This window comes from Phoca vitulina, unplaced genomic scaffold, assembly GCF_004348235.1.
Source record: "Phoca vitulina isolate PV1807 unplaced genomic scaffold, GSC_HSeal_1.0 scaffold7, whole genome shotgun sequence".
Classification (NCBI taxonomy): domain Eukaryota; kingdom Metazoa; phylum Chordata; class Mammalia; order Carnivora; family Phocidae; genus Phoca; species Phoca vitulina.
In genome coordinates this window covers 7,511,020-7,537,700 of record NW_022589710.1, presented here as the reverse complement: position 1 = coordinate 7,537,700, position 26,681 = coordinate 7,511,020, and the positions used below count along the sequence as shown (strand labels likewise).

The 26,681-nt window shown below is 33.5% G+C and overlaps 1 protein-coding gene across 2 annotated transcripts in view; it reads right to left on the bottom strand.

Moving 5' to 3' along the window:
* SCFD1 (sec1 family domain containing 1) overlaps positions 1-26,681 on the bottom strand; it is a 102,554-nt gene that overhangs the window by 35,261 nt on the left and 40,612 nt on the right. For both annotated transcript variants that reach the window (XM_032404874.1, XM_032404873.1), the window contains 6 exons: positions 25,349-25,439; positions 24,721-24,794; positions 23,938-24,019; positions 7,348-7,444; positions 2,581-2,651; positions 420-499 (listed from right to left, as the gene is read on the bottom strand). In XM_032404874.1, coding sequence (XP_032260765.1) covers positions 420-499; positions 2,581-2,651; positions 7,348-7,444; positions 23,938-24,019; positions 24,721-24,794; positions 25,349-25,439 — 495 coding nt within the window. The remainder of the gene's footprint in view (positions 1-419; positions 500-2,580; positions 2,652-7,347; positions 7,445-23,937; positions 24,020-24,720; positions 24,795-25,348; positions 25,440-26,681) is intronic.

Below are 26,681 nucleotides of genomic sequence, written 5' to 3'. Positions count from 1 at the left end.
TTATACCGTCTAGCAAAAATTGTGACAATCTATATTTTTAATAGCAGAATTTAAATGCACCAGTTAAGCTGCCTATATCCTTGGCACAGCATTTTACTAAATCTTTGCCCTATGCTAATCTGCATTTCTCTACTAGTGAAATTAAAATTTTCTTTTAATGTTTTTGAGACATTTGACCCAAACTTTTCAGTCTTTGATGTTCTTATCTAATCAATGAAGAAAATATAAACTTGTCTAGGAAAGAAAGTTATCACCATTTTATGTAATTTTAAGTTGTGGACAGGGAAGGCCAGATAGGGAAATATTTATGCCACTGGAAAAAAAAAAAGGTATTGTTAAATTTTCTTGGTAACACTCCCATTTTCTTGGGAACTCTACTTCCATTGTACTCTCTTATATAAGAAGAAAACAAAACTTACTTCCACTGTTTGATATATTGTAAGGGATTAAGGTTGCATCCTGCATCAATTAGAGCTTTTTTGTATTGCTCCAAATCAGCCTGAAATAAGCAAAGAATGGTATCATAAAAAATTTTACTTTTGTGAAAGAGAAGACCATTTTGTTTGTTATTATTAGATTAATCAAAACGTTAGATCAAAGGCATGAGTTTAAGTTCTAGGCACCCAAGTAGAGTGGAGTCATATTTTAAGTGAGCCTGTGAGTGAGCACCTGAGACAAAAATCACATCTAATGAAAATTACCTTTGACAGGCTCCCAAATCACCTATCTGGTATTTGGTCATCCCTCATTGAGTCCAACAGAGCCAGTTTTTTCTCCATTTTTGAAATAGACTGCCTTTCCTTGGGATAAGCACTAAATGAAACATTTGACTTGACCAAGAATATTTTTAAAACCAGAAACACAAGGGGACATTGTGACATGACACTGACTGAGGGGAAATGCAGATTCAGGTTTTCCCCTCTCATATGCACTCTTGTGGTCCAAATTCATTAACTGAGTATCAGGTGTCTTACACTTTTTAAACTGTTTTCTCTTTCTTGCTATTTTTGTTTCTTGATGAGTAAGTGTAGTTGAATTCCTGTACTTTATAAGAGCCTATCATCGTAGTGACTCCATCATAAAAATTTTACAAGACAAATTTAAAGCTCACCTTCAACGAGAGATGTTTACTACTTTGCATTTTTGGGGCTATCAGGCTGACATCAGTAGTCATAATTTGCTTTAAGCCTCTTAATGATCACTTAAACTTATGAAAAGACACGGTCCTTACCAAAAATAAATAAAAATAAAATAATGTGGTCAAATTAAGGGAATATGGAATTAAGTTTTAAAATCATAAATTCTTAAGAAAATATTATAAATAGGCTATAATCCTTTATATATATATATATATATATATATATATATATATATATATATATATATACACGCCTGTAAGAATCCCCAAAGATACAGGTATGAGATATTTCTGAAAAGAAAACCACATTTTCTTACTGAATTAAAATAAAAGCTATATGCCCAAAATAAAGTAGAATTGGCCTAAAGCAAATATTGGGTTTAGTTTACTGTTTTAACACGCCAGAGATTTTTGACCAAAAGAAGTGTTAAGATCTAACAGGCTTTTAAAAATAAATGCTACCAGCGAAGGAAAGAAGTTTACAACAATTATATCATTCTAGATGTCATCTCTAAAATTCTTATGCTTGTTGCTCATCCAGTAAAATTTCACTGAGTTAACATTAGAGAGAGTTAGCAGATCTCTAACCCGGCAACAACACTGATACCAAAATCACCATTTGCCTTCAAAATCAATTACCTATATATACTTAAAATTTTTTTTTCTTCAAAAGCAAATGATGGCCTATGACAGAAAAAGAAAACAACAAAATTACCCACAATCCACTCTTCCAGTGAGGAAAAAAAAAAATCTAGAAAGGAAAATTTGTCATTTTCCAATCATTCTGAAATTTATTGATATAAAAGTTATTTGATTGCAATACAAAAAAATGTCAACTTTATTTTTATATGAGTCATATGACAGATACAAATCCGAAGTTTAATCTCATTAAATTAAATTATAATATTTACATAACTTTTTGGAACTCTGGGTATTTTCCTACAACTGACTCCTTATATTCTATAACTAACATTAGCTTTTAATAACCTTAAAATATTACCAAATTTAAAAAAATATATTATCAAATTTTTACTTTGGGTTAAAGATAAATTTATTGGAAAACATTAGTGGCTATAACTCAAAGAAACAGTTTTTAAGATTATCACATAATGAGAAATAAGACCAATGTTTCAAAAAGCATAGCAAACTTGGTTAACTTAGTTTACAATAGCTATTTTCCAGAAATAAGAATTTTGGCCATTTGAATCCAATTCATATTCCAACAATTTAAAAGTGGTCAGACATTTCATGAGTGGATAGTTCTCTTAGTGACAATAAATATTGCTATAAAACTCAGCAGTAAATAGAACCAGCCTTAACAAATTGTTTTTCTTTTAAAGAAAGGAATAAGGTAGTTATTTGGCCATAGTGATCTGGTCTTCTATTTTTGAAACAAACAAATATTTCTCCTTTTGCCCAATAACTGAACAAAGAGGACATACCTCAGAGGGTGCTTGCTGTGCACTTATATAATAAATAAGAAACAGCCTCATTTTATCTTCTGGAGTTCCTGCTACATAGGGGAATATAAATAAAAAAACTTTCATAATTGTGGTTAAATATTATAGTCAACACAAGTATATAAAAATTTAAGGCACAGATAAGTGACAAGATAAAATATGGTTCTTGATTTAACTGACAAAATCTATAGGCACTATAACTATAACCATGGATAATACAGATATGGAAAAATTATTAAATGCTGTGGGATTAAAGGAATGGAATATAGAAGTACCTCCATTCTATCTTTCAAAATGTCTGTAAGAGATTTACCTTTTAGATATAAACTCAGAAAGAAAGGTATAGGTAGGGTAATCATAGAATTCTAAAACAGGATACTTCTGGGATGGAAAGGGGATGCCAGTAATAATTATGTAAGGACAACAGATATAAAAATGAGACTGTTCTGGGAAAATAGCTGTATGGTCACTCTAGGTGTTGGGTTACAAAACTTTGGTACTTCTCAAAAGTGGGGTCACTATATATATGACTCTTTCTGAAGAGTATTGTATCACTTATAAGATTTGGGAAAAGAATACATTTATATTAAAATAAACACTGTTGTATAATACAAACTATATTTGCCTGAAATTGTTTAAGACAAAACATAAGATTTCAAAGAAATTTCTTGCTCGCAGTGAGTTTGATCTGCTACTCCTATTATCCAGAGCCCAAAACTGTACAGAGAAACTCACTTATTCTCCCCTCTGCTACTGGGTGTACTCTGGTACAAAGTGATAAAGCACTGGTCAGAGATAACTCAGTTTCACCACCAACAAATAACAATATGCACTCTCACTTCAAAGTGTGTCCTAATCCTCAAGAACTCGAAACTGTTATATTTTATTATAGAATAAAAACTAGGAAAAATTTTTCAAAATATGACTAATGAACCATTGAGTTTTTATATGGTTCAAAATCCAGATAACCATTCTCAAATTATCCTTACTCCCTAAAAGTGTTAATAAAGATCAATGATGGGTTTTTCCAAAGTTTTAATATTTACAAATAAACATTGTATCTTGGACATTTTGAAAATCAGATTATGAAATTCAGGGTCTTGTTTAAGTCCTAGGAGAAAGCTGCTATTTTTGTTTAGCAGGTAATTAGACTGGTTGGGTTCAGGCCAAAGTTTCTACAGCTTTCTCTGGGTTGTGGTTCCATCATTGATTTATATTTTCAAAACCTTCTGCAGTGCTACTGGGATCTGTCCAACTATCTAGTGGCCTCTATGGGAACTGGGAAACTGTCTAGCCCTTCAACTCTCAGTCTTTGGAATAATACTGTTTAGGATCTGATTCACGTATGTGCAGTTCAGGGGTGAGCCCAGGAATTCATAAACAACCTTATGAGGTTGCTTTCCTGAGCAACTTCCTCTCTGCAATCTCCCTGGTAGCTTCCAATTCCCTTGGCTTTCCCGTTTTGGTGCTCCATCCCAAAAGCTTTGGCTTTAGTTACCTGTTCCATTGTGCATTTCTTGCAATTATGACTAAGCAGTTAGAAGACAAAGAGAAAAAGAGCAATGAGGCTTGCTGCAGGCTCTTGGGACCACTACTCCTAAAATGGGAGAGAAAGGCTCCCCACCTTCGGAGTTTTAGGGGCCTTGCTATTATTTTTAACATCCTCAGCATCTAGCATAGCCTTTCTAATAGGAGGCACTTATTATGCTTAAAGAAGAGAGAGTTCCCACTCTCTTCTTCAAGAAGAAACATATTTTATAGTTGCTATAGTGTTAATAAAAGGCCTCAAAATTTCTGCTAAGGGTTTTAAGAATACTATGATAAGAGTTGGAGAGTATCCTGATGCTTATAATGATATTAATCACAGAGAAATCAAATGGAAATTATAAAAATGTATCCTTTACAACTGCAAGCACTCTAGAACCTACAACTAGCAGCCTGGATCCTCTTGTCATACCTAAGTTTCCACTGGAACTGCTCTCAATTTTAAAGTCAGTTTTCTTACTGAGTAATCTGATACATCTTAGAGAAAATTTTAAGCAGAATTCAGAAAGCTTTTTATCTCCTTGAACAATCTGAGAGTAAGTTGTTGACCTGCTGTCCCATCATTCCCAAATGTCAGACATTCTCCAATATAATAAGCTCAATATAACAACTACCAAAATCAGGAAATCAGCATTGATGTATTACTAACATCTAATCCTCAGATGTAATTTCAAGTTTCACCACTAGTCTCTATAACATCCTTTATGACAAAAGGATCAATTTCAGAATCACGTGGTATATACAGCTGTCACACAACACACAGTTACCTTCTGTATGGAGCAGTCCTCAGTCTTTCCTTGACTTGCATGGCCTTGATGTTTTAGGAGATTACAGGCTGGTTTTTTGTTTTTGTTTTGGTAGACTATCTCACAATTAAATTTTGTTTGATATTTCCTCATGATCAGATTGAAGTTATATGCCTTTGGCAGGAATATCACAAGAGAAATACTATATTCTTTGTATTGCATCCTACTGGGTGGGGCATTATTTCAATATGTCTCATTACTTATGATGTTCACTGTGATTACCTAGCAAGGGATCTATCATATTTCTCCACTATAAAGTTAGTTTTTCTCTTTGTAATTAGAAGTATTTTGTAGGGAGGTAATTTGAAACTAAATATCTTGTAAAACTTCAATTTATTCATTTACTGTATCTCTACGGCCTGATGGCTTCCTATTTCATTCCGTGAGTTATAATGTTATCATTATTTATTTTGATGCTCATGATGTCATGATCTGGCCACTAGGGGCCTCTTCAAGCTGACTCTGGGTTTCTTTGACATGTCCCATCACTTTCTGAGTACTTGCTTTCTGACACAACAAAATGTTCTAGGCTCATTTTGTACTTTCTCTTCCTACCTCAGCCCTGGAATCAACTACTTCTCCAATGAGTCCTAGTAGAAAATGGTATTTATAAGCTAAAATCTTTACTACTGGAGTATTGTTGCCCCAGCCCTGCTTAGTTGGCTGGACTAGGGAATACATATAGGTGTACACACACGTATCTGTATTTATTTCTCTGACAAATACATAGTGAAAACCCAGGTCTACAATGATGCCTCCAATTCCAATCCAACATTACAGGGCTCATTATAGTTTTCTCCCTTTCCATATTTATACCTTCCTTCTCTGACAACAGGAAACCTAGCTCCCTTTGTATTATCTGACATATACACTTATTTAACCAGTCTGTGGTACGTAACAAATACCCTATCTCTGCAGCCATCGCCTTGCCTGCATGGATGCCTTCTCACTCCATTTGGGCTCTGATTTCCTACAATGGATTTGCTCACATGCCTGGCCACACTTCTCACCCCACTTGGACTGATGCTGGGTTGCTCCTGCGTACAGTCACCTTCCTCAATCTGTTAGGGCTTTTATATACCATGCTTTCACATGTGGATACTCTGCTCGAATTCACTGGGACTTTGACACTTTATGGTAGGTCACCAACCTTCCCTTTACTCCACATGTGGTTGCCCTTCTCAACCTGCTCAGGTTCCAACATCTTGTCCTGGGCTAAAGTGGCACCAGACTTCCACTTTGCATGAATGCCTACCTTGCTCTGCCATTCTTAATGTCTTTACAAATAAACTGAGAAAGTAAGGGGAAAGAAAACAGAAAGGTTCTGATTGTTTTTCTATTAACACATTTATTTGCTTCAACTTTACTCAAAACTTATTGTAAATAATCAGGAACATCTCTGAAGTGATGGGCTTATATATTTTGCATTTTTTTCATTACAAAGCATAAATACGTAAATACTTTCAGGAGTTTGAGCCCCACATTGGGGGTAGAGATCAAAAGTGTAAATACCTTCAAAATGCTAGGTTCTCACTACAAATCTAGCTTCTTAAAAGTGTGAGCAATATTTATAGCTTCTTAGAAGTTTTTAGGAGTAGAATCTCTAATTACAAACAATTCGGAATTTATTATTTTTCAACTTAAACTCATACCAAACTTTAACTCAAAAACCATCATCATTCAGCTAAATAACTTGTATGCAAAATATAAACTGAACAGCTTATATTCTCTTTTTTCATTTTGGAAAAGCACTGAGATTTGAATTGAAAGCTACTCTGAAATGATCAAATCTCTAAAGTTTAGATAATTTTAGAGGCTAAAACCTATGCAGATCCCATGATCATTATAACTGAAAGCAATAATTATAATACGTTTTCTTAAGTACAAAGAATCGTATCTTGTTTTAAGAAAATCTAACATACAAATTCTTAGTTAAATGTAAATATAAAGGGATTAATTAAGGAGTTTCTTTAAAAGCAAATTCCCTAAATATTTAAAACAGAATTCAGTTTTAGATGTATCTTTTTAGGAAACTCTTTAGGGTTAAACCAAAGTAATTAGAAAGCGTATCACTTAGAGACACCTGCTTTGAATTGTCAAATCTTCCTAAAATCAGGAGAAATTGAACTTCAGATATATCACTTTAAATAAATGAATATAACGAGTTCTTAAATACCATGAGAGAAAAGTTCAATGAAATAAAATGCAAATCATTTTTTCCACTTTAGGAACTGCTTTGCTACAAACTTCTCAACAGAAAATAGCTCATTTAGTTATCTCATTATTAGCATGGGTTCTCAGGAAAAAAAAATAATTCTATTCATATTTTACTTAAATTGAAAATGCTGGATTCATCAGCTGTGAGTCTTAACAGTAACCTCAAATTTATGGTACATACCATCAGGGTCTGATATTATATCTAGAAGAGATTTATCCAGAGTAGTTTTGCTCATTATTTTTTCTTCATATTCAAAATATACATCTAGTTTTCTTGCCTGTTTCAAAATAAATATTAGATTAGGCTACATCAAGTAATAAAAACACACTAAGGGCCTCTCAGCTTACAAGTTTCTATTTTCTATGATCAATTTTTAAAAACATTCATTTCCTAACAGAATTTATTTTCAAGTTTCTTACTTTTGATCATACACTTAATGTAAAAAACAATAACTATTTTATCATATCTGACTTTATATATATTAGCAAAGATAAAAATCACACCAATCTCAATTACTATTAATTCATAACTAGCATATAAATCATATTGTATTCCATGCAAATTAATGTCAGGTGGTCATGTTACGTTTACTTTTTTAATGCGCAAATCCACACATTTTCACCTTAACTGGACAGAAAATTACCCTAAATAAATTACTTTCCATGTTTTTTAAATAAAACTAATTTTCCTCATTAATTTTCCTACTTAATACTTTGAAGTTTTAGGTAATGGAAAAGTAGTCAAACTTAGCTTTTCTATATGATACCTCTTCTAATTTAAAATTTATTAAAATTATCCAAAAGAAGTTAAAATGTTAGGATCCTCCAAAGTAAATAAAAATCATCTTTATCAAGTATCTACTAAATTATGTTTCAATAATACAAAAGAGAAAAGAATATGATTTCTATTGAAAGTGTTAAAATCTAAATGGGAGTAGAAATCATTCATGAAATAAATCAGAATACTCATAGAGATACCAATGAAGAATCAAAACAGAGAACATAAATATATTAAGCTAAAATGATAGAATGAAATAAACAGTTAACCAACTGTAGAGAAGGAAGTAATGTATTTTGACTTAAGTTTTGAAAGTGATTTGGGGACATGAACAGAGTTCATTTCAGTGAAAGGGATCACACCATGGCATAATCAGAGAGCAGAAGTCTGAATGGTAGACTAAGGAGTGATTTCATATATAAGGTAACAGAAAATCAGTCAGAGTCCTTCAATCCCACTTCCCCCACAGTGGCACACAAGGCCAGAATTTTAAATAGATGAAATACTCAGTTTAAAAATCAGAACAACATAAGAAGGTATACTTTGAGACCTGTCCTCACCCATCTTCTCTTCTACCCCTAAGCCTATGGATATTTACTTCAATTATTTCTTCTATACTTGTCCAGTTCCTTTATGCAAAATGTTAAGAAAATAGGGTCTATATCCTAATATTCTTCAGCTTTCTGACACAAAGGGAATATACTATACTCTTCTGTTCTTTGCTTTAACTCAACAATATATTCTACATCAGTACACAGAGAATTCCCTTGTCAATCAACTCCTGACAGGAGTTTAATAAACTCTGTAAGAGTTTTCCTTCTTATAAACCTTTTGGCCCTTCACAGTCTTCAGATAGGAACTATTTTAGCTATTGTATTAAAGCTACTTTCAGTACCAAAACAGATTAAGAGGTGAAGTCCTAGGAATGGAAAAATATAATATTAAAAATGGACAAAAGAAATGGAAAAGAGATCCTAGGAAAGAGACCATGACAGTGTCTGTGGGAATGGAAAGAAAGAGACAGGTATATAATAATTAACATGTGAATAATAATTAACATGTGAATGGATATGGGAAGCAAAGCAGTGAAAAAAAGTCAAAGATAACTCCAGGGAAACTAGGATGATGGCAGTAGGAATTATGTTAATGTGAACTGAGTATCAGACTGGGAAAGGCTAATTATCTGTAGAGTGAAGTCAGGGAAGAAGAGGGGGGAAGGTGATAAAATAAGGTATTAAGCTGACTTTCAGGCTCTAGTCAACCTTTTCTGTTTCACAACTATTCACTGTATTTAGTTTCCTCTAGTCACATCAAATACCTCACTTTTCATTAAATATCATGTATGCTTTTAGTCCTCTTAAGTATAGGCTTGGGTTATTCTCTTAGCTTTCTAAGAATATATTCCTCCTCTATTACCTGTGCAGTGAATTCTATTCATTCTTTAAGGACGAGCTTCTCTGCAACTCTCTTCAATCTCTGTTCCTTCCCCTGACTGCCCTTCCCTCAGTCTCCTTCTTGGCTGGAAGAATTTATTACCCTCTTAAATGTGTACCATCAGCATTTTACATACCTCTTTATAGTATGATCACACTTTATTACTCTCCTTTGTTTACATTCCACCCTTCTAAAAATTGTTAAATTAATTGTTTCACCCTAGGAGTCTAACATAGCACGTGGCTCATAACAAGTACTTGACAAAGTATTTGTTGAATTTCTCAACTAAGACCAGGAGATACACAGATCAAGTAGTCATCTTTAGAAGTCATGAAGGTAGATAAATGAACTTCTAGAAGTGAAAAATGTAAAGAACTGTCTTTGGTGACTTAATATATAAAATTAAGTATGCTAAGTGCCATAATGGACTCTAATGTCTGTACCTACAAATCAGTGAAGAAACATGGTTCATTAGATTTGTTTTCCTTTCTTCTTGATATATCAATTTACTTATATTTAAAGTTCTAATAAGCAATGGAAATAGAATCCAAAATAAGTTAGTCTGATTGATAATGGGTAGGGAGTTTCTTTTGGAAGTGATGGAAATGTTCTGAAAGTACATTTTGGCTGTGGTTGCACAACTCTGTGAATAAACTAAAAACCAACGAATCGTACCCTTTAAATAGGTGAACTGTATGGTATGTGAATTAGACCTCGATAAAGCAGTTAAAGAGAAGTAACTTAGCATTTTAATATACTGATTCCCATGAAGGAGGGAAAGGAGTGAAGTCAAGATTTTCTAACCTGCATGAGAACTAGCATACGTCCAGTTCTATCTGTGCAAGGCACTTTACTTGCAGCTATGGCTTTCAAATGTTTTTAAACAGAGAACCTCAGGACCCTCTCTCTCAAACCAAATCTTCTGCAGAACCCCATAAAATAGATACAAATGACCCATCAAATGTCCCTACAGTGACCTAGAGTACCAGAGAAGAATGTTTAAAAACTACTAATTTAGATAATCTCATTTAATTCTCCAAGTAACACTATGAACTAGGAATTATTAGTCCCATTTTAAAGATGAAGAAACAGACACACAGAAACATATATTTATTCAAGGTTACCAGAGTAGAAGTAGTAGAGAGTTGAGATTCAAATCCAGGTCAGACTCCAATGTACACCACAGATAAAGAGTAGGGAAAATTATATTTTCCTCAAGTACAATTTATTGCTTCTTTTGTATATGCTTTATGAAAGAAAGTATATTTGTCAATTAGTACATATTTGGTTTTTTGGGGGGTAATACACATAATTTATGTATATGTGGTAAAAGGTTATTTTGGCCAATATATATATTATCTAGAGATCCTTTCTCAGTTTCTTGAAGTAAAGGAAAATACTAAGAGAAACAATTTCTGTAATCCCAAAGATTAATTATTCTTATACATGTGAGTTCAAAGGAGAATACAATTTGGATAACAACAGTTACATGGAAAACAGACAAATTAAAAATATAAAACAAAATAACGAGGTCAAGATAATAAACAGATTTTTGGTAACTTCAATAAATATCAAGAATAAATAGTAAGAAGGGAATACTATAGAAAACCAAAGGACTATGCATGGAATACAAATTACATCTAGTGAATATGAACTCTGAAAGCCATAAATTTCTCAAAAATCCCTTTAAAAGGGCTAAGTGAAGAATCTGATTTTTAAAAAATTCTAGTGTTTTTCTCCCAATTTCAGAGTTACCAGTGGAAAATCAGCCTGATGTTTTTCACTTTTCAGTACACTACCTCAACATTTATATTAAATTAACATAACACACACACACACACACACACACACACAACTTTTTTGACTGGCGACAGCCTATTTTGAAATGGAACAAAAGAAGAGGGCACTTTTAAAAACTAGCTTGCCCCTTCACTCACAATAATAGAGAACTCTTAAGAGTCATCTGGGATGTACAAGTAGTATTCATATTTTGTCTTTTGAAAATCCATTACCAAGGGACATTTGTCAGATGAACTGTACAGGGCATGAAACGAATTCCTTTTTCCCTGTGAGGGATTTTTCCTTCTCTTAACCATTCTTTCCATTCTAGCTACAAACACCACCATTCTGGTGTTCCCTGCTCCCTGCTCCCTGCTCACTGCTCCCTCCTCACATGAGGAATTCTCATTCCTCACCTCAGTCTATGACTGTTGATGACAAAGTCTAGAGTGGTATTTCTTGGCCTTCCCTCTTTTCCAAACCCTAATTCTATCCCCTAGCACAAGTCAGCATTGAAAGTAAAGGTAAGAAAGGATTAGAGTTGGGGCACCTGGGTGGCTCAGTCGGTTAAGTGTCCGACTCTTGACCTCAGCTCAGGTCTTGATATCAGGGTCATGGGTTCAAGCCCTGTGTTGGGCTCCACGCCCAACTTAAAAAAAGAAAAAGAAAGGAAGGATTAGAGTTATATTTCCTTTTACTATTAAGAATCTCAATATTCCTCTCCTTCTACTTCTCACGGGAGAGAGAGGGGATGATAAACCCTTCTCAGTTGAAAGACAATACTAGGAATATTCCACATAATGAATTAAATAGGGTTTGAAAGAATAGGGATCTATACATCACATTTTATCTACAGGAAAGTATAGCCTAAGCTAAGATGAACTTAGAACTGTATTTTTATTTTATTTTATTTTTTAAAAGATTTTATTTATTTATTTGACAGAGAAAGAGACAGCAAGAGAGGGAATACAAGCAGGCGGAGTGGGAGAGGGAGAAGCAGGCTTCCCGTGGAGCAGGGAGCCCAATGCGGGGCTTGATCCCAGGACCCTGGGATCATGACCTGAGCTGAAGGCAGACGCTTAATGACTGAGCCACCCAGGCGTCCCTAGGACTGTATTTTTAGAATATAACCTATACCTAAGTTGAAGATCATTTATAACCTAGCTTTTCCTGTTCTTTCTTTCTTCTTCACATGTCTAATACCTATCATCTTTTAGTGCTATATTTGGATATCTGATCCCCTGGGTGGGCAGCACTTGTATTGTAATAGTCTGCAGTTGGTCGGTCACTAGAATATGAACTCCTTGTGACTACTTATTTATTTTTATATGCCTTGTCCCCTGCAAGGTAATGAACAAATTCTCCAAATCTCAACTGCTTTTTATGATATAACAAAATAGCATGTTAATATATTTTCCATTCTTTAGGTGTACATTTTGTTGCATTTCATACTGGTGGGTTTGAATTGGTTGCCATCATAAAAAATTATGTGGTGCAAAGCCCAGATAATACATGAAATTATCTTTGAAGGTGTTCTGTAACACAGGTGGATGAGTATATTTACTCTGGAGTACTTGTTCATATGACAGAGTGACTTAGAAATCTTAAATAAAATTCATCTATGCAGTGATGGACATTGATTGCACTGTCAGGGTGAGGAACTTGGTTAGGATCCTCAATTTTTACAACAGGCTATCAATCTTACCACTTGATTATCTCATTTCCAAATAGATGCATTTTTCTCTCAAATAAGAACACTGAATTTCTAGCATTTCAGGCCCAAATCAGAATATGCCACTTCAACTTCTCTGCTATCAAATTCCTACCAAAAGCTCAATTGAAAAAAAGTCATAACATATTATTTAAAGAATATGCAATCTTTCCACTCCAGATACTAAAATGTTATAAACTTAGACCTTACTACATTGGAAACTCATAAAACTGCCCTCACTAAATTATATATATTTTTTAATTTTTTAAAAGATTTTACTTATTTTAGAGAGGGAGAGAGTGCGTGAGCAGGTGCAAGCGGGGTGGGGGGCCCACGGGGAAGGGCAGAGGGAGAAGAGAGAGAACCTCAAGCAGTCTCCCTGCTGAGCATGGAGCTGGATGTGGGGCTGGATCCCCCTGAGATCATGACCTGAGTGGAAATCAAGAGTCAGACACCCAACCAACTGAGCCACCCAGGCGCCCCTGAATTATATTTTAATATTATACCTTTGACGTTCATTAAAGTTGCTATACAGAATTTTATATTAATATTTATATTATTTATAATATATTTTGATAATATTTATATTATTTTATATATTATTTTATTTTAAAATTAAGTACACAAGAATTAAAATTATGTTATATTAAAATTCATTACACAAGAGTGTAACTGATATTAATACACTATACCATTACATCACTTAATTTATTCTAGATAATGCCCAATATAAGCAATGTATTTTGTGATATGATGCTAAGGAACACTTTGCTTAGAATAAAAAATATACTTAAAATAAATAAATATACTTAAATAAATAAATTAATTAATTAAATTTAAGGGGTGCCTGGCTGGCTCAGTCAGTGTAGCATGTAACTCTTGATCTCGGGGTCATGAGTTCAAGCCCCATAGTGGGAGTATACTTAAAATAAATAAATAAAAATTTTTAAAAAAGAATAAAAAACAAATTCTCCTTTCTGATAAGAAGGGTTTTGTTTTTTTTTAAACTTAATCACATCTCTCTCTTTTTTTAAATCTTGGTTGCCTGAAAATACAAAGCCAAATTTGAGAATTATCATTATAACTATATGTCACCTACTCCATTTTTATTTCATTATTTTTGTCCTATATGCTATTTGTGAAATCTGCCTTAAATCTGTTTTAGAATAAACAACTTTAATCTATAAATGATACTATATATTGACTCCTAAAAAAAACTCTGACTAAAGTGATCTATGTAATAAAAAATTTAAAATGTATGTGAAACGATCTTTACAGATGAAAAGTATTAAAAATACAAATATTAGCAACCTTATTATAATGAAATACCAAAAACTGCTTTATTTATAATATTTCTGGAAAAAATAGATTTATATGGCACTTGTAAACTATAATAAGTCTTATTTTACTATGACTCTCAGAAGCATTTAGTTTTAATTTATAACAACAATGTGTTGAACTCTTAAAAGATATAGCCAGGAAAAGAAGAGTAAATTAAATTTAAAGTAAGCACCAGAAAAGAAATAAGAAAAATTAGAACAGAAATCAGTGAAATTAAAAACAAAAAATTAACAGAGAAAATCACTGGAACCAAAAGCTGACTCTTGGAAGAGATCAATAAAATTGATAAATATCTAGCCAGGTTAACTAAGAAAAAAGGAGAGAAAACACAAATGGAAAAATATCAGAAATGAAAGAGAGGCCATCACTACTGATCCTATGACATCAAAAGGATGATAAAGGAGTATTTTGAACAATTCTATGCTCACAAACTTGAGAATCTAGATGAAATGAGCCACTTCTTTGAAAGACACAATCCATGAAAACTCACTAAAAGAGAAATAGATAATCTGAATACGTCTACATCTATTAAAGAAATTGATCAATAATGAATAACCTTCCATAACAGAAAGCATAAAGTCTAGATGTGTTCACTAATGAATTCTGTCAAACATTTAAAGCAGAAATTATAACAGTTCTCTACAATCTCTTTTAGAAAATAGAATGCAAATCATGAGAAACTAGATGCTTTCCAGCTAAGATAGGAACAAGGCAAGGATGCCCCCTCTCGCACTCCTATTTAACACCGTATGGGAAGCCCTTGCTAATGCAATAAACAAGAGAAGGAAATCAGAGGTATACAGATTGGGAATAAAAAAAACAAAACTCTTCATTTGCAGAGGACACAACTGTTAATGTAGAAAATTTCAAAAAACAACCAAAAATTTCTGGAACTAATAAGCGGCTATATCACAGGTGCAGGATACAAGGTTAATATACAAAAGTCAATGGCTACAGTAGGAAAAAGGCAAGGATGTCCCCTCTTGCACTCTTTCAACCGCATAATGAAGGTCCTAGCTAATGTAATTAGAAAAGAAAAGGAAATAAAAGGAATAAAGACTGGGCAGGAAGAAATAAAACTGTCTTTGTTCACAGATGACATGCTTGTCTATATAGAAAATCCCAAAGAAACAACAACAAAAACTCCAGGAACTAGTAAGTGATTATATCAAGGCTGCAGGAGACAAGGCTAATATATAAAAGCCAACTGCTTTCTGATGTATTAGCAATGAACAATTTAAATCTGAAATTAAATAAAAAATACTATTTTCATTAGTACTCAAAAAAATAAAAAAAGAAAGAGTTATAAATCTAACCAAATACGTGTAAGATCTGTATGAGGAAAGCTACAAAACTCTGATTAAAGAAATCAAAGAAAACCAAATAAATGGAGAGATATTCCATGTTCTTCCTAACTTGATCTATAGATTCAATACAATCTCAATCAAACTCCCAGCAAGTTATTTTGTAGATATCAACAAACTGATTCTAAGGTTTATATGGAGACATGGGAGACCCAGAATAACCAAAACAATATTGAAGGAGAAGAAAAAAGATAGAGGACTTTATGACTTAAAATATAGCTACAATACCTAACCATGTGTTACTAGCCAAAAAGTAGGACAAATATATCAATGGAACAGAAAAGAGATATGCAGAAATAGACCCACACAAATATAGTCAACCTATCTTTCACAGAAAAGCAAAAGCAATTCAATGGAGAAAGGACAGTCTTTTCAACAAACAGTACCGGAACAACTGGGTATCTACATGCAAGAGAAAAAAAAAATGAATCCAGACACAGACCCTACCTTTAACAAAAATTAACTAAAAATGGATCATAGACCTAAAGGGAAATTCAAAACTATAAAACTCCTAGAAGATAACATAGGAGAAAACTTAGTCGACTTTAGGTATAGCAAAGACTTAATAGATACAACACCAAAGGCATGATCCACGAAAGAAAAAAATAAGCTGGACTTAATTAAAATGAGAAGCTTCTGTTCTGTGAAAGATACCGTCAAGAGAATGAGAAGACAAGCCACAGACGTGGAGAAAATATTTGCAAAAGATACATCCATTAGAGGACATTTTCCCCCAAAATACAGAGAATGCTTAAAACTCAACATTAAGAAAATAAACAACCCAGTTAAAAAAATGGGCCAAAGATGGGAACAGACACCTCACCAAAGAAGATCCAGATGGCAAGTAAGCATATGAAAAGATGATCCACATCATATGTCATTAGGGAACTGCTAATTAAAACAATGTGATACCACTACACATATATTAGAATCATTGAAATCCCAATGCTGACAACACCGAATGCTGGTAAGGATGTGAAGCAACAAGAACTCTCATTCACTGCTGGTGGGGATGCAGAATAGCGCAGCCCCTTTGGAAGGCAGTTTGGCAGTGGGCAGTTTTGTTACAAATCTAAACATACTCTTATCATATGATCCAGCAACCAACTCCTTGGTATTTATCCAAAGGAGCTAAAAATATATCCACCCAAAAACCTTCTCATGGGCATTTATAGCATCTTTATTTATAACATACATACATATATATATATATGTATGTATGTATGTATGTATGTATATATACCCATGAAATCATGAACACCATCTAGATAGTGAACCTACCATTCATTACCCAGAAAAGTTTCCTTTGTAATGCCTCCCTTTTGGCCCTCCAATACTCTTCTCCAGGTTACTAGGCAAGCAGTGATATGCATTTCGTCACTACAGATTAGCTTGCATTTTTATGAATTTAATGTAAATGCAATCATATTATGTACTTTTCTTTAATGTGGCTTCTTCGTGTATTTGAAATTCATCCATATTGTTGTATGTGTCAAAGCACCTTCCTTTTCATTGCTGAATAGTATTCCATTTTATGGATATAATTTATCCAATTCAGCTGTCAGTGGACATTGAGTTGTTTCCAGTTTTTGGTTATTACAACAAAGTTGCTGTAAATATTTGTGTACAATAAACATAGGCTTTCATTTGCCTTGGGTAAATACCTAGGAATGGAACAGCTGGACCAATGATAGGTTTCTGTTTAACATTTTACAAACTGAGGAACTATTTTCCAAAGTGGATATACCATTTTATATTTCTACCAGCAGTGTATCAAAGTTCTAGTTCCTCTGTACCTTTGCCAAAGGTTGGCATGATTGATTTTTTAATTTTAGACATTTTTAATAGATGTGTAGTGATGTCTCATTGTGGTTTTTGCTTCCATTTTTCTAATGATTAACGAGATTAAACTTACTTGTCATCTATATACCTTTTTCAGATAAGTCTGTTTAAATCTTATGCCCATTTTTTAATTAGGTTATTTATTTTCTTATTGAATGTTCTGAGAAGTCTTTATTTCTCTGAATTTAATCTTTATAATTGGATCTCAATGACAATGCTTTATCTTCTCAAAAGCAGATGGCAGAGAAGTGAGAGCAGAGAGCTAGAGAAAGGTAATCACACACTTTTTTGGGAGTTGTGGAAATAGTCTCCTGAAATTCACAGTGAGTGAGAAGTTAAAGGATATTCCACTCATTCAAGAGCTACCTTTGGTCAAAAATTGAAGAAAACTTCAAGTTCTGATAGTGACTCATCTTATTTGGACAAGAAGAGGTAAAAGACAATGAGAGCTTATCCACTGGGGACTTTCTATTACGGAACATATTGTCCCCCTGCCTCGAAAAGACATCAAGATCATACGAACATTCGCTTGGTATGTATACTGAGATCATTTAAAATATAGCCAGAGAGGGGCGCCTGGGCGCCTCAGACGGTTAAGCGTCTGCCTTCAGGTCAGGTCATGATCTCTGGGTCCTGGGATCCAGCCCCCCATTGGGCTCCTGGCTCAGAGGGGAGTCTGCTTCTCCTTCTCCCTCTGCCTCTCTCCCCTGCTTATGCTCTTTCTCTCTTTCTCTGTTTCAAAAGAATTAAAAAAAAAAAAAAAATACAGCCAGAGAAATGTTCTGATTTCTAGTACAGTAAAATTTCTTCCCTATTGTGATAGGGGAGTGGTGATCAGTTAATGAAAGTCAGTTAATGTAAAGAATGACAAAAAAAACCCCCACAAACCTGTGTTTTGGGTGTGTGTGTGTGTATAATATAAAACACAAACATACATTCTAAATACTGACTTTTAACTTAAGACCTAAAATACACAATTGTCTGTCAATCTTTTTTTTTTTTTTCCAATTTTTATAGCATTTATTTTATAATCATGATTTCTTAGTCCTTATTAAGTTGATACAATTTGGGGAAATAAATACTCCCCTTTTTGTTGCATATGTATGAGTAGAGGAAGAGGGAAGAGAACATGAGAGAATAGGCAACAGGTGTAGGGAGCAGAAAGATAAAGTTGAAGAGAGACGGTGAGTGTTTCTATGAACCCTTCCTAAGCAGTACCAACCAACAAAGTATACGAAGTTGGCAACGTGAGCGTTTTCTTCTCAGTGGACTTCTGAAAGTGTGAAATAATATGGAACCACATTCAGCATACATTAATTATATAGCATCGTGGCAGATGTTTTCTATCAGACATGATGTATATATTCTTTTTTCCTCAATTTTTAAGCTCCACAGATGACACTATTCATGAAGCACTTTTAGTGTATTATTCAGCAAATATTAATTATGATCATATAAACCAATCTTGCTTAGCAGAAAGCACTATTAGCTGCCATGCAAAGGTCCTCCTTTCAAGTAACACTTAAATGTACACTTGGAGCTTTCAGATAAAGTTCTTGAAGGGCATTCCTCTTTCAGTTGGGTTTACAACTCATCTGCAACACTAAATGCAGATAAAATAAAGATCACACCTTGTTTAAAGGTTTCCACATAAATGCCCCTTGCAAACGTAGCCAATATCTTGTCCAGAGAGTAATGGTAAAGAAACTGTTCTCCTTCAGCCTTTTTCTTCTCCCATTTCCTCTAAAGGTCTTTATCCCAATGTCTCGGTGCTCCATCGGTGAGTGTGAGGCAGGGCTGCCTCCGTGCTGGAGATGCCTGTCACAGAGAAGGTCGGAATGTGCGCAGATAACCCTGCCTTATGCTCATCTCATCAGCTGATGTAGGTCCGATACCTTTTCTTTGAGTGCAGAGGTTTCACTAAATTTTTTTTTCTTTCCTGCATAAAGCACATCTATAAGGGATCACCTATGATTTCTAGTTTCAGATTCTTTGAAGTGAAACCAAAAAACTTACAGACATTTGCAAAGCAATTTTAGTATTTTTCAAGATTTTCCCAATTTTTACAGTTAAAAAATTTTTTTTTTAACCTAGTACTAATTTAAACAAGAGTTAAATCACCATCTTCAATAAGTCTAAGGTGTATAACCTAGTTTTAAAGAAACAATCCTCTTTTCCTACTCATACAATTGGCATAAATAGTTTGGAATCAAATATAAATAACTCTTAGGTAAGCAAAAAATTCAAACTGTGAGGCATCCTAGCCGCCAGCTGTCTGCATGTCATAGTGTGGCCAGCAGCCGCTATGTTTTATAGAGGGAATAAAGGGCATCAGTTAATTTGGCATGTTGACTAGTGGAAATCAGTTAAGAGAGTGTCTATTTTATTTTTAAAGCTTGTCTTCCCCTAGAAGAGATAAAAAGTTGAGCCAAAGTAAAATAAGCCCCCTGGAGGAGATGCTAAGTTTAAAAGCTAGCACTGCTACCAAGGGCTAAACCTTGTACAGAGTGTAGACATAAGGCAGTAGTACATCTGCTTGATCAGATGATGTCTTTAGATCTAATTCAGTACCTCTTAACTTTCTCCACAAGAAGCAGCAAAACAAAAATAAAAATTCAGCACCAGTGAAGCCTCAATCCATAACAGCTTACTAACAGCTTGTTTTTGCTGGTTGTATTCAGATGGAGTGTTCAGATGTTAGAGATCTTCCTTTCAGGTGGGAGCATTAGGGGAAAGAGTACATCATGCCATTTCTAACTCTCATCTACTATGACTTACACATAGGGGTCTTTTCCTTTTCTTAGGTATCTGCTAAAGAGTACTTAATTCAGTTTAACTATGCAGGTGGGATAACAATAACTGAAATAAATTAAAATCTGTCTATAAATTATTTAAGTAATCCCAGGAGTCATTCCCCAAAAACCAGCAAGTGGTGAAGCCATATTTGTATTAGAAATGAAAGAATTGCTAAGGAGAGATTTAAAAGGTATGGATTACTCGAAACAAATGAGAACTCAACAATTTACTCTTTAATCTATTAAACTAAAGTTAACCACCCAAGCCACTAAAACCCTTAGAATAGTAACATAATATTTGCCAAAGTTGTTGCAAATTGATGTGCTACTTCTAGCTTTCCACCAAAACAATGATTGCCAGATAACTGTCACGACTTCTAAAGAAATTATTTCCTTCTAGTATTCTGCTTCAGAAAATGATCTAAGGAAATGTAAAAAGCAGCTATGATCTAAACATCCCAAAAGGAGAAATATGCAAAACTGAAATGAAGATGAATGAATACCAAGGGAAATGTTCTAAGATCTCTTCATAAAAAGTCATAATATTCTTCCTAATAGTAATAAAAAATATTAGGTGAATAAAAGTTTACAAAGAAGTGAAGCTCAAATAGTCAATAAACTGGGGAAAAGAGCAAGTGACCATGGAGAAAACTACTTACTTAGCTAATAGGAACATTACAGCCAGAGGTACCTGGTGTAGAATAGTAATAGTACAAATAAACACGCCACTTAAAAGTAAATATTATGAGGCTGGAAATTTAATAATTATGGAAAACTTTAAGAAGAAATTTTATAACCAGCAGTAATGAGAAATATTGGGAATAGCAGAATTTACATCCTAATTTTGACAAGGAGGAAGAATAACTTAAAAGAGAGGGTCAACATTACAAGGACTCTTCACAGAAAACATTCCAATTTTTCTCCACTAAAAGAATTTCTTGTATCAGAATATTTCTTAGAGTATGCAGTTTATTAAATACAACTATAACTGATATGTAAGTATTTAAGATAAATATTCTCCTTTATCAATGATATTTAAAGATGTTCTGATGTTGACTGGGTTTTTTAAGAATGACCCAATGAGGAACAGTGTATCCTATAGAGGGCATCAGTTTCCTTCTCCAAGTGAATGTCCTTTGTAGCACGGTTTCTTTAAATCAGACCCTGTTAAAAGGGTGTCCTCCTTGCGTTAAAGCAGAACAATTATCCCAAAATATGTGGCTTTTTAATAAAATCACTTAACACACTGAATGACAAATTAGTTTGAACTTGTTTTATAAAGAGAGCCAAATTACCAGGTCTTAAAGCAGAATTATGTGGGTCATGCATGGTAGCATGTTAAAGTCAGACAGATGGCCTCTACTAGCACAAAATGATTTTGAAAAACTCATATAAAATCATTAGTGTAAAATTACAAATAAACATCATAAAGAATTTATAGTAAATTTTGCCTTAAAAAAACACCATTTTTCATCTAGACAGTAGTAATAGCTGTCTTTCAATTCCACACTTATTTCCAGAACTCACCCATCACTCATACTCTTCAATTCTCCATTTGAAACGCAAATCAGATCATGTCATTAATCTCCAATGACTTCCCATCACACTTAAATTGCTATTTCTCTTGATCCCATAGTCTATCACTTTTTCCCTCCTCACCATAAGCACTATTAGTCTTCTTTTACATCCTTAAACACACCAACCTCGTTCCTTGTCCTAAGGCTTTTGCACTTTTTAGTCCCTCTGACTGGAATGGTTGGCCCTGAGATTTTTACTAAGTGGCTCCATGTGATTCAGGTCTCAACCCAAACATCACATCAAAGGTGATTTCCCTAACCACTTAGAGTAGCCCTCTCAGCTGTTCTCTATCACCCTGTTTTTACGTCACCTAAATGACTGAAGTTATCTTATCTATTTTCTAATTTGGGTACTTTGTTTATTGTTACTACAATATTAGCTCCAAGAGAATAGAGAACTTGTCTTATTTACCCCAGAACTTCCAGTGCCTAGCACAACATACAGTTTCAAAAAACATGACTGAATAAGTCAATTACTTTAGCTAGAATTTTCCCAAACCATAAGCTCTAGTCTCTGACCTGGAGTATATTCATATAAATTTGTAGCAGGATAATGTTTGTAAAGTTTTATGAATAGGATGAAATTGAGTGCTTTCCACAGGTACAATAATCAGTTACTTTGGGTTACACAAATCAGGTTTGATGGAGGAGCTGAGCTTGGCATATTCCTGGTTTTACAGCTATGAGACCTGAGGTCAGAAAGTAAAATATAAGAATAAACTTTACTAATGAAAAAATACACAAACAAAAAAAACTAAAGTCAAAGGAAATCCAAAGAACAGCTTAAATCTTAAAGCCCATATAGGACTATTAACAACTGTCATAACTTCTTAGAATTTGTTTTTTACTTCTTGTCTATTTATTTGCATGTAGCACCTAGCACCCTGCCTGGCATACAGCAAGTACTCTAAAAATGTTTAATGGATCATAAGATCCTCAGTATATAATTACAATTTAACAGATATAAACTAGAACTTATATTTTGTTCTGAAACAGGAAATTTAAAAAATTTTTTATATTAGATTCATTCTTCACCTTGTAAGCAAAGCCTTTCTTTCCTACTGAAGGGAATTCTCAATATAGCTCTCTGTTACATTTCACCTGGTTATATACATTATCTCCACAGGAAACAATGACCTCAGGTGTTTACAGATCTGAGCAACCTTTTCCCATTTTACAAAGATGCTACATATGGAAGGGAAATATCATCAGCAGAGTCATCTATAAACAGCACAATTATTCTATTTCTATTTCTGTAGGTACATGAAAATAGCAAATATCAATACTGAGATGTGGAACAAAAGAAATTATGCATGTTTAAATTCCATGCTGCACACTGTCCATTATCCATCTGTACTAACTCCTTCCTATTCTTATGACTTTTTAGATCATTAAAAAAGAAAAATGTTTAAGTCCCCTTTCCATAAATTCAAGGTGTTATCAACATCCTTGACAGGCAACAAGCATATTTAGCTTTTTTACATTCCTTTTTCAAATGTAACATATCACATGGAAAGCAGGGGTTAGTAATAACCATGTTCTAGCATATGGTCAATCTGTCTTTGAAATTCAGCTCCACACCCAGAGAATAAGTGACAGTAGAATACTGAGGGGCTGATTAAGTCAGGCTGATATGGGATAATCATGAACAAAGTAATGAGGTAAAAGAGCTATAACAACAACATATAGAAAATACAATCTACTATTTTCAAAATCACAGTACAACAGGAGACAGAAGCTTTAATGGTGAAAGACTCATCTAAAACTAAAAGTTAATGGACATTTTAGATAGTACTATAGTAAAAGGGGTGTCTAAATCTGTATTATTGATGGTTAGACACAGGTCTACTGTTAACATAGTAAAGTGTAGAGATAGTATTGAGGCAATATTGAGGCAACATAATAGAAATAACACAGATTCTAACTTCTATTTACTGAACGTGTGACCTTGGCAAATCACTATTCTTTCTGGATTCTTAAGCTTCCTCATTTGTGAAAAATGAAGGTAATAATGTTGCCTTTGGTAATTGTATCTCATAATGTTATAGTGAGGCCTCAATGGGATAGGGAATATGAAATCATCTTAAAAAGTATAAAACCCTATATAAATAGAATACATAAATACTGTGGGGGGGAAAAGTTAAATTTACCTTTATATGCTCTAAAACAGCAGTGGCAACATTTGTATGGAGATCAATAAGTCTTTTTTTTTCAAGGAGTTCTGGCAAAGAACTACAAGTATCAAAAAATTGAAAATTAACCATTAAATTTTCTAAGAAAATGACACAGACCTTAATAAAACACACACCTGGGTGTTTCTTCTGAGGAAACTTAGAACAGTAAAAAAAGTGACAAGATGACAAGTTAAACTGTCTATCAAATGAATTTAATCTCTAAGCTTTACCATACACAGTATTCACTACTTTAATATAGGCGAAATGCTTCTTGGTTTAAAGTAATCTGTCTCTTAAATATCATTATTCCACCATTTCACTTTCTGATTCCAAAATCTGGAGGTTTAGAATATAGTCAGATTAATGGAAAAACAATTTTACCTATATATCTAAAACACATTTCCTCTCTTCTTGATGGCATTTCATAAATATCAGAAAGAAATTGCATTTAACCTTTAGTTAATAAAATAATAGCAGCAATGATAAAATTAATAATAATTTGCATTATTTTATCACCAATACTATCTTCTCGGTAAAAATATCCCATTATACAATTCTAACTAGTGAAAGAAGCAAATGATTTGTTATATGAAAAAGGGAATTTAAATCAGCTGGAACACATTAAAAACACAATTTAGTTTTTCCAAGGTCTATGCTATTACCTACTATTTCTTATTATAAAAATATTAGCCAAGTTTTTAACGTTCAAAATAAATCTTATCAACAGAAAGACTTAAAGAGCATATACTGCTTACTTACCTAACAGCTGATGTAAGCTTAGCAGTATTGTCAGAAAGCATACTTATGGCTCCTTCATCTTCCCCTTCTAGTCCCTGAGGAGGAAAAAAAGATCTCAGAAGCATAAAAATCAATATATTCCTAAGATCAGTGATAAACACTAAGATTTAAGTCACTCAGAGTAACAGTTCTTCTCCTCTAAGGAACAAGCATATCCATTTTTGACAGTTACAGAAAAGTTCTGGTCACCACCAGTCTAATAAGTTGGATGATGAAGGACCAGCAAGTATTTTCAGATAAAGAAATAGGTACAGAGACTTGCCACAGGTCATGTAGTAATAAATAGTAGAGCTGAACTCTGGGATTAGGTCAAAGTGTAGTAGAATGAGCAGCACTGGAAAATATATCTCTAAAATGAAGCCACATTATATATTTTTTCAGACCGTAAGTTCAGATTCTTTTAAAACACTTTGCTCTTCTCATTATTCAGGTTTCTTTTTGACAAAGATCTTTTATGTAAGTTGAGAATACTCTTCTTATTAAAACAATGAATGGTTTCAAATTTTCATGAGAAAAAAAAAAGTTAATCTCTTTCTCTCTCCAGATGTCCTGCTTCCCTGTAATTCTAAGAAAGCAAAGGAAATCTTACCATAATGCTTTTAAGTCGTTTAACCTCATCTTCCTGTGCTCTGTAAGATTCTAGTTCTTGCTGAACTGACTCTGCAACTTCTGGGAATGGACTGAAACAGTATTGAATAAAAGGAACTATGAGTATGACATTAAAATGTTGATTTTGTGTGAATTCTGAAATATACTCAATGAGGATTTATTTTTATTTTAAATGTACCTATTTGAATTTGAATATATTTAACATATGATATAGCATAAATTTAGCATAAATATAACCATATATCCTTGGATATCTATTTATATTATAAATACTATTTCTTTAAAATGCGTATCATAATTCTTATACACCTAAGCAAATTTAAATTTATTTCTATTATTTTCATTAACCATATCACATTTTTCTTCACATATACACTGTTAGAAAAAGAAAAGTAAAACATTTAAGTGACTGAAAAACAAAGAAGAGAAGGTATGGTATATGAAACATCAATTAAATATTACCACCCAAATTAACACAGAGGGTCAGATGGTTCATATAATTACAAAGATGGCATTTAAAAAATATTTCATGCAAGTAATTGTGAAAAAAAATTTTAATTCTGTAAGCTTAGTATCTTAGAACACTGCTAGTAAAAATAGAACATAGGTCACAGTTTTGTTGGTCTAAAGCCTGATGTCTTCTTCCAGGCAAGTGTGGCTTAGCAGTAATTTCCATAGACTTCAGACACAAGTGATCTGCAATCATTGAGAAGCTTTGATAGAAAAAATTTCACATGGCACTAATCTTGAATAATTCTAAATAAGTGTATGTTGACCATAAAATGGTTCCTAATGTAAGTATTTTTCATTTACAGCTTTAGAGGAGGCCAGAAGCTTTTCTTCCTTTAAGAAAGAAAAGGTCATATTTGAGCAGCAATGAAACAAAAACCCTTTGCCCTGACATTTGATAGCACTTCATTAATGATCAGCACATTTCATCCAGTAGACACTGAGAGAAATGACAGAAGACCCTGAGAGGACTTTGAAGACCACGGTCCAGTTTTATATGACAACCACAGGCGCTAACCTCCGCTTCAAGAGACTCTATGCTGGCAGAACATAGCACTGAGCATATTAAAATGTGCTGGTTGAACTAGATGATCCTGAAATCTCCAGTATTTTAGATCTCAGAGCTAACAGACATCATTAACTGCTTACATTTATGGAGTGTTTACTGTATGCCAAACACAAAGTGCGAAGAATGTGTCTCTATTCTCTCATATAACCTAACCACAATCTTGGTGAGGTACACTGTATTAATAATTAGGACCAGGGCCTTTTGGGATCTTCCAGGACTGGGCTTTATTCTTGCT